Source organism: Cetorhinus maximus, chromosome 12, assembly GCF_964194155.1.
Source record: "Cetorhinus maximus chromosome 12, sCetMax3.hap1.1, whole genome shotgun sequence".
In the NCBI taxonomy this organism is placed as follows: Eukaryota; Metazoa; Chordata; class Chondrichthyes; order Lamniformes; family Cetorhinidae; genus Cetorhinus; species Cetorhinus maximus.
This window is the reverse complement of record NC_135890.1, coordinates 100244637-100265023: the sequence shown is the minus strand read 5'-3', so window position 1 is coordinate 100265023 and position 20387 is coordinate 100244637. Positions and strand designations below refer to the sequence as shown.

General features: G+C 39.8%; 1 protein-coding gene across 1 annotated transcript in view; it reads right to left on the bottom strand.

The window, feature by feature from the left end:
• The window catches only part of LOC144687760 (uncharacterized), a 186448-nt gene that overhangs the window by 7198 nt on the left and 158863 nt on the right, over positions 1–20387 (bottom strand). The window contains exons 18-19 of the mRNA XM_078554244.1: positions 20014–20130; positions 8002–8124 (exon numbers count right to left, since the gene is read on the bottom strand). Of these exons, the coding sequence (XP_078410370.1) occupies positions 8002–8124; positions 20014–20130 (240 nt within the window). The remainder of the gene's footprint in view (positions 1–8001; positions 8125–20013; positions 20131–20387) is intronic.

Sequence of the window (20387 nt, the reverse complement as noted above, 5' to 3'; positions counted from 1 at the left end):
TGGTGTGGAAAGCTCAGATACTGAGCTACAATGCAACACAGTTAACAGGCATTCTGTCATTGGAAACATTACTTTAGATGGACTATTCAGTATTTATTTAGTACTGCATACTTTAAGGAATTTGTGAGTTTGTAGAACTGTTTAATTTGGGCTTACAGCTTCATAATCAAGATTGCTAGCTAACAATACAACTGATCTACTTGAAACAAGTCAGAATTTCATTTTTTGCGTTAAATCGCTGGGAATTCTTGCAGTTAGTGCCTATTCAGTTTTCCTTAAATATATAAATAACTTGGAACACTTAAGTCAGCAGATAAAATTCAAGGTGGTATTATTGTCACTTAACTGTGCTCTTAGGGATTGAATCTATTGAGTTAGTTTTAATCCCTCTCACAACCAAATGTTCTTAAACTTGCTTAGTAGGTTGCTTCCAATTTGGATCAGTGCATATGCTTTTAAAATAGTGTTTAGTCAGCAATTGGATAACTGGAACATTTTACTGGCTAGGTCTAGTTATGTTAGAAAGGAATTGTTTATTGGCACCAAAACAATCTTAAGTTAACCAAAATTATATGGAATGAAGAATTTGATTACAGACATTACTCATTAATTTTGATGCTTTTTAAATTGCATTGTTGTAACAGTTTGATATTGAAGTAGACTGTTTTAGATTCTCAATCTGGCATGCTCATGGCTCTAATATATCTAAGATGTGGGAAAAAAAACAAAGAATAAAGAAAATTACATTATTGATGAAACATTCAAATTGCTCAATTATTGAGATCCTGCAAAGAATGAATGAATAAAAAATTTGCATTCATATAGCACCTTTCACTACCTCAGGGCATCCTCGAGCTCTTCACAGCCTGAAGGACTTTTGAAGTGTAGTTACTGTTTCAATGCACTGAAAGGTGGTAGCCAATTTATGTGCAGCAACATCCAGCACCAGCATAAGGGTATTTGCTGCCCTAGGCAAATCTTCAGCCTGGCACAAACCCCCTCCCCTACCACAATTAACTTTTGAAAATAAAAATGGTCCCACTCTTAAACAATTGCTAAAAATTGTCCAATTCATGGATAGTTGTTATCCGAGGCGCGCCCTCAGCCCTCGCTCCGGTCTTAACCTTCCACGAGTTCCATTGCTCAGACCGCTTCTCAGCTTCTACAGCATCATGTACCCTTGGCCTTAGTGCTGCTTAGATTTGTGCGCTCCACTCCCGCACTTCTTGCGAGACCTCAGCCCGCATCATGACATTACTACCCAGGAGCATGCCTAGTTCCTGAATGATTAACTTGAACTTGAAAACACGGAACTCATCAGTAACCAGCAATTTAAACTGGCGGCACCATTCCCAGCGCATGATGCCAAATGAAACTAACTGTCTTATGCATGTAAAAATTCTGCAGTAGCATACCCAAATCGGTCCCATTCTTACACAGCTGTCCGCTAAAAATTGTCAAACAGCTCACAGCGGGTAGTTAAGCTATCACAGCCTGCCATCAGACCTCTCTCTGGTGATCTCAGCCTCCTAAATCCCATCCTACTCCTTTCTTTTGCAGCACCATGTTCCCTTGGTGCCACTTAGATTCATGCGCTCCACTCCCACACCTCTCACGAGACCTCAACACCCACATCACGGAAATCATCATCCATGAGCCTGCCTTTCTGAATGGATGAACTTGAACATGTGGAACTCTTAGGTAACAGGCATTTCAACTAGCTGTACCACTTGTTTCCTGCCCCATGCACCATGCCGGGATAGAAATCTGTATTCTGCATTAGAGGGACTGGGACTGAACAGTTCAATTTAGTGCCCCGCCCCCAGGGTCAAGGCGCTCGAGTCATTAAAATTATGAGAAAATTAATTCAAAGTTTCAGAATTCATTTCAGACACAGCCACTTCAGTTTTTTTTTGCTGCAGTGCCAGTGCCAGTATGCCGCAGCTGCCACACCACCCCCCCTCACCACCACCCCCACCCCCAAATCTTGTCATTCTAAGTGAATGCCTAGTTCACCTAGTGGCTGCACCAGCCCTGGCAACATCCCACCAAAAGCAATGAGATTAATGATCAAATAACCTGCATTTGGTGATATTTTTTGAGGAAAAAGTGTTGACCAGGATATCACCCGAGCTCTATTTTCCCCTCTTCTAATATTGCCATGGGATCTTTTCTGTCAACCTTGAAAATCTGAAGGGCCCTGGCTTAAAAGGTCTCATCCAAAAGACAGATGTCGTGCTTTATAGATATTCAGAGGGCAGTTTGGAGCATTTTCATTTTTTAAAGCAATCTAGTGGCTAAGAGGGAACATGTATTCAGTTTGGTCCAAATCTGCTAAAGCATTTATGCTAAAACCTTTGTGTAATCCTTACTTATTCTGGAATTTGGGGAAAAAAACGTAATATTGCCAACATGAATCTAAATCCTCACCAGCAACTTTTAATAAAAAGGTCACACTATGCTTATCAGTGTGAGTAGCTTGACATAGTTTCTGTAGAGCTTTCCTTTGAGGAAGTTTAATTAGGAATTCTATGGCCCAGCTCTCAAAGTACTGAGGAACAGGAAATAGTACAATAGTAATCATTTCCAGCAACTCAGGCAGTGTTTTCAGTATGTTTGGCAGTGCTCAATTTGACTTGGGTTATTTTAGCTGAAAAAAAGATAAACACAATAGTAGCTTTGATTCCCACTAGATTATAAATAAAGTTAAACTGGCACAGAACATTTACTTCACATTTTCATTTGATCTTCCTATGCATAAACTGGATCATTTGGATTTAAATTTCATAGGAGAACTGAGGTTCAGCAATTAAGTATTCAGACTTTTGATGCTGGATTTAAAATGAGTAATTTAACATCGTTTAACTTTTCCAAGCTTAAAATGCAGACATGCTTTCAAACAACAAGAATTTCTGAAGATCTATAATGTTGAACTTTGTATGATGGTTCAAGAATCACTGTATTGTTGGAACTCTAGTAGATTCAGATGTTTTGGTTAAAATCGCAGAGCTACAATTCCGGTTCTTAAACAAGTCACAAAATTTGAATTAAATAATGCAATTAACTGTTTTCCAATTTCCATGTTCCGATAAATTTTGGATTTCAAATTTAACTCTTGCCCCCAGTAAAATATTGGAAACTCATTAACATGATTTTCATAACCTTCAAGCAGCATAATTTATCTGTGATTTAAGCAGTTTTGCAGTATTGCTAATAGGTTGGATTTAAGTCTTCTTATCCCCAAATATAATCTGCATTTCCTCAGAGATGACAAAATCTTTCACCTTTTACCCAAGAACTTCTTTAATTGACATCATAGGTTGAATTTTCCCATTCAAGTCACGAGCCTGACATTGGGCTAATTTCCAGGTCAGAGCCTGAACATGCATATATGGTGGGATTGTGGGCGCAATCTTCCTGGAGGAAGCCAATTAAGAAGCCACCTCTGGGAGCACCATCTAATTAGGGACATTGGGTGGCCTGAGGACGCAGGAGGGCCAGAAGAATGCCTGAAAGTGAAGGTTGGCTGGCAGACCCAGTGTGAATGCTGTGTGCTGCTGAGGTGAATGGAGAAGGTGAGGGCAGCACACGATGGAGGCACCATACTGTTGAGGGAACAGGCAGCCAATTCCTCACTCCCAACACTATCCAGTGGATTTGTCTGCAGGTAATAAACAAACAATTGCAATCATTTGCTTGCAGATATCCTGAGGATTGCCAATTTTGTCCTTTAAAAAGTGACCACTGCATATGAATCTCATGGCGCTCCAACCTCCCACTCTGCTCTTGCCTTCTGTGAGTAGACAATCTGCAGAAACAGCAGGGAGAGCCCCATGCTCTATTGGCAAAATTCCATAGCCATCCAAAAATGCCCACTAATTGCCTGCATAATTTCCCCAAATTGGCTTCGGTAAAAGTGCCAGGACGTGAGAAAATGGGGATCCACTTTTTTGCAATTTTCCTAGCACCTGCCCCCGGTACCAAGGTGCCGGGAAAATTGCCCTAACCAGCCCTCCCACCATGTATCTATTAGTATATTATGTAAATCTCCTAACAGCAGGAGGAAGCAATTTTGAGATGGGGAAGATAAAAGTTAGATCATAGCAATTTCACAGCAAAGCTGTTCCTACAGATGACATCTCCCTACCTCAAACTGTTTACTTGTTTCTGTCTTTCTGCAGTTTTATACATTCACATGCAAGTTCAGCTGGATTCCCTCAAGATCGGCTTGGATGAAGAAGTTCTTTCAGCCTATTTGACCTCATCCTTCCAGTACACCACTCCTACTATTTTTATACAATAGCACCTGGCACTTTCTAAAATGAGCCAAAATGTCCTGACTTCAAGCATTCTTCCTGGCAATGCTCCAGCTGTTGGTCACTGTGTAAAGAAATACTTCCTGACATCTACCCTATTTTAAAAAAAATAAAGTTAAAGTTAAATCAATTCATTTTGCGGATGTGGACATTGCTAACCAGGCCAGTGTTTATTACCCATCCCTATTTGCCCCAATAAAGGTAGTGGTGAGCTACCTTCTTAAACTGCTGCAGTTGAGTGGTGGTGGTGCCCCCATGCTAGGTCGGGTGCTCCAGGGTTTTGACCTAGCAATGAAGAAACAGTGATACATGTCCAAGTCAGGATAGTGTGCAACCTGGAGATGATGGTGCTCTCACACACTTGATGCCCTTTTCCTTCTAAGACAGCGACTTGCATTTAAATAGAGTCTTTAAAGTAATAAAGCATTGCAAAGTGCTTCACAGGAGTGATCTAACAAAATTGGACACTGAGGATCACAAAGGGATATTTGGACAGGCGACCAAATGCTTGGTCAGAGGTGGCTTTAAGCAGCATCATAAAGCAGGAGACGAGGAAAGGCAAAAAGGTTTAGAGAGGAAATTCCAGAGTTTAGAGCCAATCACTTCACAAAGGCATTATCGAACAAAGTTTGACACCAAACCATATAAGGAGATACTAGGCCAGCAACCAAAAATTAGGTCAGAGGTGAGTTTTCAGATGCATCTTAAAGGCAGGCAGAAGATTAGTGAGGTTTAAGAAAAGAATTCCCAAGGTTACAGCCTAGGAAGCTGAAGGCACAGCTACCAATGGCGGAGCAAAGGAAATTGGGGATGCGCAAAAGGCCAGAATTGGAGGAGCCAAAGGACTTGAGAGCTATGGGCTGAAGATGGTTACACAGAAAGGAGGAGCGAGGTATTGAAGGAACTTAAAAACGAGAATGAGAATTTTAAAATCGAAGCAGTGCTGGAAGCTAATGTAGGTCAGCAAGCATGGAAGCGAATGAGTCTTGGTGCAAGTTTGGATATGGGCAAAATTTTGGCTGAGCTCAAGCTTACGTGGGCCATGGGGGAGGCCATTCAGGGAAGCATCATGGATAGAGGTGACAAAGGTGTGGATAAGGGTTTCAGCAGCAAATGAGCTGAGGTAAGGACAGAGATGGATAACATTACAGAGACGGAAGTAGGCAGCCCTGATGATTGTGATAGAAGTCACAGGCTTGGGACATTCAAATGAAGCAGCACTTTATGCTACATTTGATGTGACCAGCCTAGGGCTAGGAAGGAAAAATGCACCATGGTTCACATTCTTGCTCACTATCAAGTGCATCCTATTGGAAGTACAACGGTGGACATCAGGCAAGGACAGGACTGAACTCAGTTATGATGCCTCACAATTAAATAACCAGCACCCCAGCCAAGAATCAATGTCTTCAAGAAAGAAGTGGGCTGCAGACAATGTGGCAGAAAAAGAGATGGCTCCAAAAAGGAAGGAAAGGTTGTAGAATGTAACAGGGTAATGCAGCAAAAAAATTTGATTTGGTCTGGTTGCAGTTATACCATTCAAGATCCAACAGTATGGCACTAAAACTGTACAAAACTTTGTTAAGTCGTTGGATACAGCTACTACTGATAGGCATCGAGTTGCTTGAGTTTTTCAGTGGAATTACTCTATCCTCTTTGAAAACAAAATTTGTAATGTATAGTGCTCAAGAAGAAAAGCACTTCTGCCGACTTCAAGGCACCTTTTTAATTACATAGCAATGTAAAAAATTTTCCAATTATTTTAATATCTAACACTGTGTAGTTAGCTCCTTTAATATAACCAAAGGCACATCAATATGATCCTTCAAAGTGAAAGACAATGTCACAGTCCTTTTGATCTAAATATCAGCTGTTATTTCCTCCCAGAGAGATGATATTTCAAGTCTGACTCTGACAGAAATGTCTCGGACTCAGGACGTGGGCACTGGCAGAACTGAAGCCCTGGTTTCAATATACAGAACAGACAGCTGCTGTTAGACTCTTCTTGTGAAGACCCTAGAGGCTGAATATTTAACATCCAACAAGAAAGACTCTTATTCAAAAGGACTATTTTGTATGAAAATCAAGAGCTGGTCTTGGAAAATACATTAGAGATAGATAAATGATTCAAGAACTGACCTCCGTACATGCTTCTTGCAATGAAAAACATCCAGTCCTTTACAAAAAGGTATGCATTAGATTTTAAGGATTTCCTTATTGTGGAATTGTGCGTGCATACATTTGCCATGGTTAAAGGGTAAAGTGGCCACACTGGTGAATGAAATCAAGAGGATCCCTGCAGAGTGCATATGCTTTCTATCATCAGCGTCAGTTTGTTTAGTCTGTTTCAAGATTAATTTTGTTTATTAAAAAAAATCATCTTTGCCAAGTTTATATTGTGTTTTAGCAAAAGCAAAAAAAAAGTAGGAAAAAAACCTGCTGTGCCAGCGTCAAGTCCATTCTTCCTTTTGGTAGTACTAATGATCTTCCGCAGAATGCAAATGAATGTATGATTCTCAGTGTCAACTTGCCTGTATTACCTGAACACATTGTTCCTAAGATAACATTCAATGCAGTATTAAATAGGAAGAGGGTAGACAGATGCCAGATGAAATTTAATATGGAGTAACGTGAAATGAGAAGAAGGAATAAGGCCACATACATTAGGTGATAACACTGGAAAAGGAGTAGAGAAGCAGAGGGTTCTTATGGGTTCAGATACACAAGCCTTTAAAAGTGGGTGGACAATAGTTAAAACACTTTATTTAAAAAATCCTATTTAAAAAAATAAAGTTAACAAGCAAAGAGACAAGAAGTGAAGAAAATTCAGATAAGTTTCATGAAAATGATAGCAAGGATGAAAGACTTCAATTATGACTTCAATTCAATTATTATTATTCAATGATGCGAGAAATGCAGAAGGAGGCTCTTTATATTAGAAAAAGGAAGATTAACAGAAGATCTGATAGTGGTGTTCAAAGTTATTTTTAACTAAGTCATTAACTAGAGGTGTAAATTTAAAATAACCGAGGAACAAATGTTAAAATCATATAGCCTGCTGGCTCTTAGACGGAGCTTTCAGTTTAGCCCCAATCTTCTATTCTTTCTTCATAGTCCTGTAATTTTTTCCCTCTTCAAGTATATATCCAATTCCCTTATGAAATTTACTATTGAACCTGCTTCCATTACCCTTTCAGCAGTGTATTTCAGATTGCAACAAATTGCTGCGTAAAAAGATTTCCTCTTTCGCCCCTGCTTCTTTAGATTTTAAAAACATAAATGCAGTGGGTTGTTAGGACATGGAAAACGCTACTAGGAACCATGGCGGAAACAGAATTTTTTTTTAAAAGAAGAAGTGGATAAACATTTTAATTGGGTAGGCGAACAAGACTAAGCAAATAGCTCTTTTAGAAAGCTGATTCATGTTCGACTGGCCAAAAGGCCTCCTGTGCTGTGAATGTTTGGAATCCAAAATCTTGAGTAACTTAATTCACAAATCAACGTTTATCTTTTAATATTTTAGTTTCTCATCTACACTATATGAAGGCTAGGTTTAATTTCTCAGGTGTGGGCTTAATTCACGGCACAGAGAGGATCCCTGACAGAATACAATAACTGACATGACTATAGCTTTTTTTTAAAAATTAAAATTCCCCCGCAAACCAAAATTCTTTCTTAAACTTACCTTGGAGGCATTTCTTACAGTTGAAAGCCTGTGCGCAATTACCAAAACCGTTCTCTCTTGCATAACACGATCAATGGCCTCTTGTACTAGGTGCTCACTTTCTGCATCCAAAGCACTTGTAGCCTAGTAAACCAGAAAAATGTGTCAGAGGGAATCTGGCATGTTTTCGTAATCTACTCAACATTCAATCAAATCATTTCAATGTCCACCACAATACCATGGGAATTGGTAAATGCATAAGATTATCAGGGTTAATGTAAACCAGAGTTAAATGGAGCACTTATGTCTGATTTATATTATATCCATTATCTATAGCAGCAGGAAACAACTGTTATTTCACTTTAGGGCAATAAATAATAGCCAGTCAGAACTGTATTGTGCTATTTCTTCCCCCCACAAAACCTTACCATGATTGCAAACATAACTGTGTTCTTTACAAAAATCCACAGTAGGGGAAGATTATTCTAGCTACTATGTGTAATGACATCCGAATACATTCTTTTCGAAAGCAATTACAATGCCATTACATATAGTGACCAAAACAATTCTTCCAATATGCCCCAAGCTGCTTTCCTTAAAACAAAGAAAACACCAATTTTATCTGTTCATATTTGATCCATTACGTTAAAAGTATTCTGAACCAATGTGTCCCCAAGCAAACATCTATTTGGTGGGTTGGGAGGCAGGGGTTGCAAGGAATAGACAATAAGACCTGGCTTTTCAAGTCCATGGCAAGGTTAGAAATTGATATGATAATATATTTCAGATAAAATTTGGGTAAACAGGAGATATCAACTGTGAATATACAAAAAGGTGAATCTTGCAGACACATGCTCCCAGCGAGGAGCCAAACTCAACAGGCTGTGCAGGTTGGAGAGTGATCTGTAATGCACTCATTCTCTGATCCAGGGAGAAAAAATTACTAGAAACAACATCCCAGCAATTTACTAAACCAGAAACACCAAACGGATTCCCCAACAAACAGCTGGAGAAATTTATTTGATATCAAGGGCAGAGTTCTCAACTATGCATGAAATCCAGGCAATAATTGCACACAAAATTCCATTAGTTTTCTGAATTGAATTTTTGATCAAGTTCCTTTCAAGCTAATATGCATAAGCACTGAACCTAAAATCTTCCATGAACCAATGCAATCAAGTGTAGTAGAATGCAATCTAAAAAAGGTTAATGTTAAGAAAAAATTAAGAGTGGTGACCTGGTTCAGTTTTAATATAGTTGAAAATGTGTTTATTACAAAAAGTAAGCATTTTTAATCAGTATCTAGTCTGCCACTTGAGTACATCTATTTTAAATAATTGAAAATTACTTAAAAACTATACAGAACCATTTACCAGTTTCTTTGGTGTTGTCCGTTTGACTATTTAAAAACTTCTAAAAAGTTGCTTATTAGTGTCCTGGCACCTAAAAAAAACTATTTTAAAAGCCTGCACAAAAGCCTGTAAACAGGCATAATTAGCAGATTAATTCGATTTGGGGATTTTGTTACATGAGTGAGGCTGGCTTCCAATGTGATTTTTTAAAAACTTAGTGAAAACAGTGGTAGAAACTAGATTTCTTCTGGATGTAATTTACACTTGAAAATTCTTGATCTTCAGTTGGCAGGTTTTGGGTGACTTGTACTGATAAAACCAGGGCGTCTGAGCTGAAACTCTAGGTCATTATCTTTTTTCCCTTGGAGTCATAAAGATCAAAGTCTGTCATTCACAATTCATGTTTAAAAACAAAACGTGAAGGGGTGCCCTGCTGCCCCATAATAACCATCTTAGGAACCAACTTAAACACAGTACATCAGCCACCAGGGGTTTATTTTGTGATACGGTGAAATAAAGTTTCAAAATGCAATAGCAGTTCAACCCATCAGTGTCCTTAATCTTGTGCGAGGGTGTAGCTTGCACCTTTGAGGCAATGGCTTGATACCCAGGGTGAACTTTCATAGGAGACACTTGTGAGTTGGGAAGAGATGGAGCTTTGTCGTTTTTACGATGGATTTAATGGAAAGCAGTCTGGAAGGTGAAGTGGGCTAGACACTTGTCACGGGGATAAAAGACATGGGGAAAAATTTTCTCATTTGGTGGGGGGTGGTAGGAGGAGGAGAGTGCAGGTGCAGGCGCTGGCAGGCATGCCTCCGGTCGACGTCCCCAATTTTGGGGGGGGCGCCACCATCTTATGTGGACGGGCCAATTAAGGCCCGTCCATCGTGACGTCTGCCAGGAAGCGCCATGTGGGCAGGGGAGGGATTCTCTCAGCCAAGAGTGTGCGCTTCCACGCATGCATGCGAAAGAGCGCACTGGTCTCCCTGAGGCTAAGTGCTGCTTCAGGGAGATCGGCTCCAAATTAAAAAATGTCAAACAAATGTTAGCAAGATTTCCCTGACATGTCCCCTCATGTGACACTGTCATATGAGTTGGGACACATCCATCTCTTTTACTGAAACCTTTATTAAATATTTAAAAACCCTCATGAAACCAATCCCGCCCCTGGATGAGGTTTCATGCTTTTTCTTAAGCCCGCCAGGGCTCCTGGCCTGCCTGCCAACCCTAAAGTTGGATGGGCAAGTCCATTAATGATGTTAATTGCTTTTTCAGTGGCCTCAATAGTCCGTTGACAGGTCAGCGGGTGCGCAGCTGATTCAGCTGCGCCCCTGCTGACCTGAAAATGGGAATGACGTGGGGTGACGTCGGGAGTTCCACCCAACATCATCCCACGTTGGCAAGCGGGCCCCGCCCCCGCTCGCCGACTGGAAGATCTTCTCCATGAGCTCAAATCTGTCTGCTGACTCCAAGGGTCCTATGTAAAATAATGTTACGAAACTCATTATAAAGGAGACTATCCTTAAGTTGACAGCAATTAGCAATGAAAAAATGCCACACTGATGGAGTAGTAGGTGCCCTTTATGCTGGTGCTGATTTATACAATTGGGTCAGACCAGAGGGAGCATTTAACTGTGCCATAACTGACCTGATCTGAATTCTTAATACTGACAATACATTCTGAAACGGAATTAGCTCAATTTCCCAACACTAACTCATCATGATGAGCAGAATGGAAAACAAATGGCTCACTGAACCTGTTAACCTTAAACCTAAATTAAAACTGAACAATAAAGTGTTTTAGCCAGGGGCTTATTTTGATACTAAAACATTTTCAAGCTCTTGATTATATAGGTTTTAAAAAGAAAATCTTACTGCCTTTCTATATTGAGCACACTCCTCTATCTTTCCTAAAAACTAATAATTAACAAGAAAATGTATGAATTCTGCACCTTATGGTAAAAACACAAACTGCACTACTGCTTTTGAAGGTGTGGTTCATTTATCCAGGTTTTGTATCCATGCAAGTATCCACAATACATGCTAAGGGATGAAATTTTCCCTAGCCAACCCTCAGCATTTCTTACCTCTCACATCCACTTCTCGTAAGGAATCATCCCTCTCCACAGCTTGCTATGTTGTGAAATTATTTTAGGTACATAGAAGTAGGAGTAGTCAATTCAGACCTTGGAACATGTTGCATCAGTCAATTTGATCATGGCTGATCTGTAATTTGACTCTGCTTTTTCTCCAGAGGCAGTTGATACTCTTATCTAACAAAAATCTATCAATCTCAGTCTTGATAATTTCAATTGGCCTAGTACCTACAGCCTTTTGAGGGAATAGTGTTCCAGATTTTCACTATCTTTTGTATGGAAAAAAAAATGCTTCCTAATTTTAATCCTGACTGACCTAGCTCTAACTTCAAGCTTACACTCACTTCACTGCAGTGCAATGACACCCACACCACAGCTAATGAGCTGAGCTCTCTAAGGGTCTGGATTTCCTAAACACCATAGGCAGAAATCCAAGAAAATCATAACCACCCCTGCCCCACCCCCCAAACAGTTTGATTGCGGGAACAATTACTATCCACTCCCATTAATATGAAGTAATTTTTCATGCTAAAAATTCAAATTATTCAGCAATCAAATTAATCAGCTGCAGCGAAACAGCACATTCTTAAGAACAATACAATTTATCTAGAATTATGCAACTTTAATTGACAGGAATAGACTTATGTGCACCAAGGTACATACAGGCAGCAAATGCTTCAGATTTCTGACTTGGTAGATAGATGAAAAATTTTCTGCAGATTATTTTTTTTTGTGGTGCATCTCCAATTTTCCTACTGCTATTCAAACCTTTGCTGGTCCTTATTACTGACTGTTGTCTATTCATGACTACCACATTATCAATAACAGCTAGTTAGGTTTCCTCCTACTTTGCTCCCTCTTACTCTGCAGGTGATGACCCATGCTGAGCTACGGTATCATAGTCATCAGAATCCTTTAAGTAACTCATGAAAGCAGTTATTCATGACATTAGCCTGAATGAATGTCACTGGCTATTAGTTGGATTGTGGGTATTGGCAATTGCCACTAAACCTGCTGTTGTCCTTGCCCACTGTCCACATTTACTCACTGTTAAGGAGGGTCATTGGACAGTGATCTTTCCCTAACTTAATGATATAGAGGTGAATTATGTCCCATTGATATCCAGGTTGAGATCAGCTGGTAACACAGACTTTGGATCAAACTTCGTAGAACCCAGTATCATGCTATCTGGTTTGATACCAAATAAGTCAATGGTAGAATTTAAAAGGTATTATAAGCAACCCTTCATTACTATAATTACATACATGATATTTACAATGTATTTTAGTAACTGATTTGATTAAACAAACTGAAATTAAAACATACTTGTCATAATCAGTTACATATTGAACATGTCCATACTGTTGGAAGTTTTGAGCTTCTTGTAGTTTTAGGACATACTGGATTATGCTTAAATGTAGCATTGGCTTCCTACAAGTTTTTACGTCTAAATTCACAGTATACAGCTAATAAGTCAGTTTAATATAAAAGCAAAATACTGCGGATGTTGGAAATCTGAAATAAAAACAGAAAATGCTGGAAAAACTCAGCAGGTCTGGCAGCATCTATAGAGCGAGAAACTGAGTTAATGTTCCGAGTCTATATGATTCTTCTTCAGACTCTGAAGAGTCACACGGACGCAAAACAATAATTCTGTTTCTCTCTCCACAGATGCTACCAGACCTGCTGAGCTTTTCCAGCATTTTCTATTTTTATATTATATATAAGTCAGTTTGTTTTAAAATACTGGCCAATTTATAACACAAATCACAGACAGTAATTCCTAGTTAAAAAGAAACACATTTCTAAGCAGTAAAAATTTTCCATTAATTAGCTGTTCAACAATAACACCCTTAGCATGTACCAGGGTGCCATACAGAATGTACATGTGTGTATATATAGTAACATAATTTGGAAAAATATCAAATTAAACTTGTGGCGAACCTGTATCTTACTGCTTTGCACTGCAGTCCCCACAGTGTAATACCAGGTGACATGTTCACTTCATCATGCCTCATCATTAAGAACAAACGGAAATATAAATAGATTTGTACTATTGAAAACCTTCCCCAACTTTATTTCCTCATGGACCTACCATTGTTTTGTTTTTCATTGCTGACATAATGAGACTAAAAGTAAAGCAGGCAACAAAGTCAGTGAACAGCAGGGGTGTTCACAAGTAGGGGGAGGGGTGGGTGGTGGGCAGTGAATGCTGGAAATGCAAAGTACCTCAGTCAGCATCTGAATGACAAAGATGCATTAACATTTTGGACATGTTAACACTTTCAGATGCTAACTGACCAGCAGCTTTTTAATGTTTATTTCAGCCTTCCTAGCAGTTTTTACTATTTCTGAAAAAGATTTAACACTTTACACAGCTCACGTCCCTGAATATTTTATAGCCTCAACAACTACGTTTTATTCAACATTTAAGTATTTTGTAACAGGTGGAAACAATTTTAAAGATTAAATTAATGACTTGCAGAGAATTCTCAAGGCAGTTTCCATAACACAATTCCCCCAGAATCAGTAAAAATTACACAATGTTTTTACACCTTAGAACGCATGCATTTCAGGTGAATAACTGATTTCGGACACATGCTACATGGTCCAACACGTTAAGGGGTCAGCTGCTAAGTTCACAAAAGTTGAGTAGCTTATTAATTTATGAACTCTGATGGCCTTACAAGTCAACAGATCTTTTAACCATTTTCCATTCTTTATAATGCAAGTCTTCACAATGTATTTTGGCTTTGCAGTTTGTATCTTCGTTTTGTATCTACAGTGGGAACGTTTTTTTTGTGATTTCACACCACAGTTGAAATAAATAAGTTAAAAAGGGTTATTTTGCACATTCAGAGAAGTTTTATTGGAAAAAGCAAGTCTGGTGTCTCACAAAAAAGCTTTTTAAATTAGTTCACTATTTTCCAAAGATGACAATACTCCTGTCTATATATGGAAATAAAGCACTAACTTGATAAAAAGTTCATCATTCAAATCTCAGTACTCTTGCTTTACAGAATATATTTTTTCTCAAACATTAAAACTTTATTTTTTTATCCAGAGAGTAAGATGGGCTCTAAAGGAAATGAAGCAGATCAACTTTGAATTCTTTATTGTTTGAATGTCTAAGTATTTCATTCTAAACATTGATTTTAATTAGTGGTCAATGTTTACTGTTGATGCTGATCTACAGAAAAAGTGCATTTAATTCTCTTCTGAATTAAGCTTCAAATAGCCCTAGAATGGACACCCATTTTTCAACAGCCTTCATCAAATTTATTCAGTCCATCATATTTATCTGAGTTCTTTTTTGTTTCTTTAAGTTATGTGAGGATAATGAGACCTTGACTGGGATTTTCCATGCCCGCCGGTGTCAGGCGTGTTCGGTGGCATGAGCGGACAATATGGCGCAATCGGTTTCATGACGGCGTGAAACTAGTTCGCTATCGTCCACTCTGCCCGCCGATGGCAGGCCGCATTCTCTGCCATCGGACATAAGGAACCTCACTGTGATACATTAGCATATCATTATTAAGCCTGCCCACCGGAATCCCCCCACTACTCCGCTGGATCGTCTGCCCACATTGGTGGGAGAACATGCCGACGTGTTTCACAACAGCATATAAGTAACGTGCATCTGGCGGGCTGCTCTTCACTCAGGCCTTCAAGGTTTGTTTGCCTACCTTGCTTCGGTCAGCACTCGCAGTCGTCAGCGCCAGGCTTCACAGACAGCACTTGGTCACTTTTAGGGGGGCACATGGCAGGTTTCTAATTACCAGATCAGCCATATGTGGATTTTAAGTGGCTGCAGGGCTAAGGCTTTGTTTGGCAAAGGGAGAGAAGTGGCCTCAGAAAAGGGAAGAAGCTGCAGGACTAGGGCTGTACTGGGGAAGGAGGGTATCCTAGGGTGTGTGTGGGGGCACAAGTTGATCTGTGCAAGTGGCCTCATGATGGTGATGCCCGAGAAGGCAGTCTCCAGAGATGAGGCCAGATGGTCATATGAGGAATTGTGTGAGAGAATGGCCGGTGATGTCCCTTGAGCTGGCAGTGAGTGAGATGCCAGTGAATGGGTGATGGGCTTGAGTGTGAGAGTTTAGAGTGATGAGACGGTTGTCATACCCAGGCTGCATGGATGAGATCATTCGCCCCCTAACTGCATTGGATGGTCAACCTCTTCTGTACAGCACTGCCACTGATCACCACTGCCACCGCTCCCAAGCCTGGTTGGTCACACTGCTGCCCATCCTGCCACCAGAGTGGGGGGTAGAGGATATCGCAGCAGGCCTCCACAGCATCCAAAAGGCGTTCCAGTGATGTGTTACTAAGGAACTGGGGCTGCAGTCTTTTTGCCTTTCATGGACATCTTCCCTGCAGTGGTTGTGGGTTGGAAGCACGGATGTGTCTGCGCGGCTGGACTTTAAATATGGCGCCCAGCGTGATGAAGGGGCAAGGTGATGGCCTGGCGGGCGAATGAGAGCCTGCCCACCATGGAAGCAGTGTTTTTCCCGGGAACGCATAACCAATGAGGTGGGTTTGGGGCGATATGTGTCAAAACCAAAAAAAATGTTATTTTACCTGCCCGCTACCGCACTTTGTGCAAATCTGGGACGACTCTGCCCTGTGAATTACCACACATAGATAATGTCATTCAGAAATAATTTTGTCATTAACTATGGTATGGGAACTATTATGATGCTCTTACATATGAGGTCTGTTCAAAGACATTATAGAAATAAAATTGGCTTTAGAATCCCACAAGTCCACTTCACATAGAAGCACTTAATTTGTATTGATATTAAATGCATTGTAACTGGAGAATTTCTATATCTATATCACCACAATTATGGTTCTCCAGAGTTCTCCCCAATAATCTTGGGATGTATTTGCTGAAATTAACAAAACCCTTACACAGTACAATGATTAATTCCAGTCAAGACACAATTAAATCCCTATTTTACAGTTAATACTTTTTCAAGCTTTCAGAATCTACATGTAGGCACAACACATGACTTCCAACTGTTGAAGACAATTTTCAAATTATCATTTTACAACCTTAGTGCTTTATGGTGCAATAGCTTTCAGTAAGTTACTTTAAAGGATCTTAAATCAGAACCATGCTGACTTTAATCTTAAGAGCAAAATTAACTTCTAGTTAATCGTTTTCCAAAGAAATGAATAGCCAAACAACAGCACAACAACAACAATTTGCATTTGTATAGCACCTTTAGTGTAAAACACATCCCAAGGTGCTTCACAGAGGGATTATAAAACTAAATATGACACTGAGCCACATAAGGAGATAGTAGGGCAGATGAACAAAAGTTTGGTCAAACAGATAGGTTTTAAGGAGGTTCTTAAAGGAGGAAAGCAAGGTAGCGAGATGGAGAGGTTTATGAAGGGTATTCCAGAGCTTAGGGCCTAGGCACCGGGAGACATGGTCATCAGTGGTGGAGTTCTTAAAATCCGGGATGCTCGAGAGGCTGGTATTGGAGGAATGGAGATCTTCTGGAGGGTTGTAGGACTGGATGAGATTTGGAGGGGCCAAGCCAAGGGTAAATTTGAAAACAAGGGCAAGAATTTTAAAATAAAGGTTCTACTTCACCAGGAGCCAACGCAAATCAGGGAGCACAGGGGGAATAGATGAAGAGGATTTAGAGCAAATTAGGACCCAGACAGCTGAGTTTTGGATGATTTCAAGTTTACAGAGAGTAGGTGCTGGAAGTCACCAAGAGTGTATTAAAATAGTCAAGTTTGAGGGTAAGGGTGGGGGGGGGATGTGGCAGAGACATGAAAGAGTGTTTCTGTAGCAAAAGAGCTGAGGCGGGCAGAGTTGAGTGATGTTACGGAGGTGGAAATAAGTGGTCATAGTGACAGCACATGTATGTACATGAAAGTTCACCTGGGGGGCCAAATATGACCTTCAGGATGATTCTGCATTAATAAGCAATTTTAAGCAAGGGATCTGGTCATGCTTTATGTGCTCCAGCCAGGTCTGATGTTTAATGCCTATATCTGTTGTCCACCATATTTGTTCAACGCTGCATCCCTTGGATTTAAGGGAGCAGAAATAATGGCCGTGCCCAGGGTAATGACCTGAAATTGTATAACATGCCTTTGAATGACAGTTATTTCTGTATCCTATGTGCTTCAGAATTGTACTTGTAGTAACGTTTAGCCAGTTTCCTGACGGAATCGCTTCTAACCCTGGGAAACATTCAGTGTTTACCAAGAACAAAGTTCGAAACCATTATTAGCATAATCTGAGATTTAACACTTCTATGGTCATTTGTCAACATAATTTTCCATTATTTAAAAACATTTAAACAAAGCCACCAAACAAGCATTATCACACTGTTAATCTTGCATTGAGTGACTTGGCAATAATTGTATTTCAATGTATTCTAGGTTAAAGCAACAGATTTAGTTTTGTACATACAGTAAGTGATCCCTGTTGCAACAAAGACAACATAAACATGCGCCATACAAGAACACTACAAAGATTAGAAGATAACTAGGAATGATCAATTTAATTAAAATTAAAATAGACCATGAAGTTTGAGGTCAGCTTTATTTAAGTTTATATTGATACACGCATACTAGACACAATTTGTTTTCTGGTAGTTTAACCAATTAGCAGATTTTCCAAACAGGCTGCATGAAAATCTATGTAGTTCTTCATAGCACTATTCATATTGGCTCATTCAGATCCTTATTATTTTTTAAGCTTTTTTAGACTATGACATAGCAAATCCCAAAATGTATTTTTGACATTTAATTACACAGGTAGGTCAATGTCCAATGCAGTGACTGAGGACATGTTTTGGACAAGTTTACGCAGTTTAACAATAATATATAAAGGAGACACCAAGGATGTGTTTACACTAAGTTTAGTGGTGCTGTGAAGCAGTATCCGATTTGCAGCAATGCTCTGGCATCCACCCAATCTAATTCGGAAGTGAAGTGATACATGAATCCTGGAATAGTTAATCATATCATGTGGGTTTAAAAACACTGTTACAATATCGATCCTGGTTTCAGAAGTGTTGAGAATGTCATATGGACCTCCTGGTCACATTATAAACTTACCTGGCATTGACTGAAATATGTAGAGTGGAAGTACCCTATTTATATTCTAATCACTTGAAAAATTTAACAACAGAGAAGGGAGCTTTAACAACAAAGGGAGCTCTGGTCATGCCTGTAAGTGAGAGACTATGGAGCTGTACGAATGAAATTATCAATGATAGTATGATATACTGACAGCTTGAAACTGGCTTGAAACCATTACCTACAGTAAAAATGCACAGTGAACTAAAAAGTAGAACAATGATGTTGATTTAACACATCTGAATTATTTAACGTTTTGAAAAACTTGAGCGATTTAATTACCAAAATAACTGACCAGCGCAGGAATCTTTGCAGAGGTCAGCAAAGAGAATCTGTGCAGAAGCCATGCCCTCTTTTTTTACGGCACTAGCCACCATATTCTGGTAAGTGCTTACAGGTTCCCACGCTTCCCTGTATGAGTGAATGGGAGGGAATAGGCATAGGGCCGAATGGGTGTGTGTGTAGATAAGTGGGCAGGTGGGTGAAGTAAGTTGTTAGGGTGGCAGCTGGGTAGGATGGTAGGTGGGCAAGGTGGGTAGGGTAGGTGAGTAGGATGGTAGGTGGGTAGTCAGTTCAGGGGCTATTCAGATTGGGTTGGCGGGGTGGAGGGCGGGGGTGTCTGTTGGATATTTACCCAGGAGTTAGGCTAGGATGTTTCTGTCGAACATTTCCTGGGTAATTCTCCAGGTAAGTTGGAACAATCTGACATCTCAGAGTCTAACTCGAAGTCTGAGACTTTTCCTGATGGTCCCGAGGAGCAAAGGAATTGCCCATTGGAAGTTAAAACTTTCCAGGCAATTCCCACAGAGTTATTGCATTGGGACTTCCACAGGGTCCCAAAGCGCATCTTGGGGGCTACATCCAGTCTCCAACAATCCACTGCCTAGAAGATCTGGGTCATTATAATGGAAGCCATGGTATTGAATAAAAATTAAGTAAAATTTTGGAGAATTTTTTTGATTGATAAGTTGCTTGTGTTTGCAGGAGCTGTGGTGGTTGGACCTGTTAAAAACGCACTAGTTTGCTCTCTTGTACATTGGTGCTATTTGGGATGAAAACCTTGGTTAATACCAAGCTCTTGCCAGGTTCGGCTGATGATTATCACTATTGCCATAACTTCAGCAAGCCCTTCAATGCATTCATTACCTTTTCAGGCTATAATGTTGGGCAGTTGTAGAACTTTAACTGTGACTGAATCAGGAATAGGTGAATACCTTGGTACATTCTCCCTAGTACTGAGTTAACATGGAAGCAGAATTGTTACAAAGCTTTTTTAAAGGCTTATAATTATTTCAGAACATGGCATATAGTAGAAAGTGTTCAATGATATTTCACACATCTGCAGCATTACAATATGACTAATGTAAAATATTACCACTGGGGATGGTTCACAGTTGAAATTCTAAGGCAGAAAGCTATTCTAAGGCAGCTATGAAAATAAATGCATCAGTTGCTAAGTTTGTACTAAAACTAACCTCATCAAGTAGCAGCAGCACAGGATCCATAACAAGAGCCCGGGCGATAGCTATCCTCTGCTTTTGGCCTCCCGAAAGTCTGATTCCACGCTCTCCTACAATTGTATCATATCCATTCTGTGGGGTATAAAGGAACAAAACAAAAGTTATTGCTGATAAGTGCTCCACAACTCCAATAATAATGGCCAAGAAAAGCAGCACTATACATTTAAATGAAACCTCTTGCAGTGAATGACGATTCTGAGAAGCTTCTCCTGAACTTGAATTTTGGTTCCGTGTATACTGAGAAATATGGTCATGTTTGAACATGAAAGTGAGTGTTGGAAATCTAGAATCAGACTGTCATTTTATTAACTAACAGATCTCTATCTCTT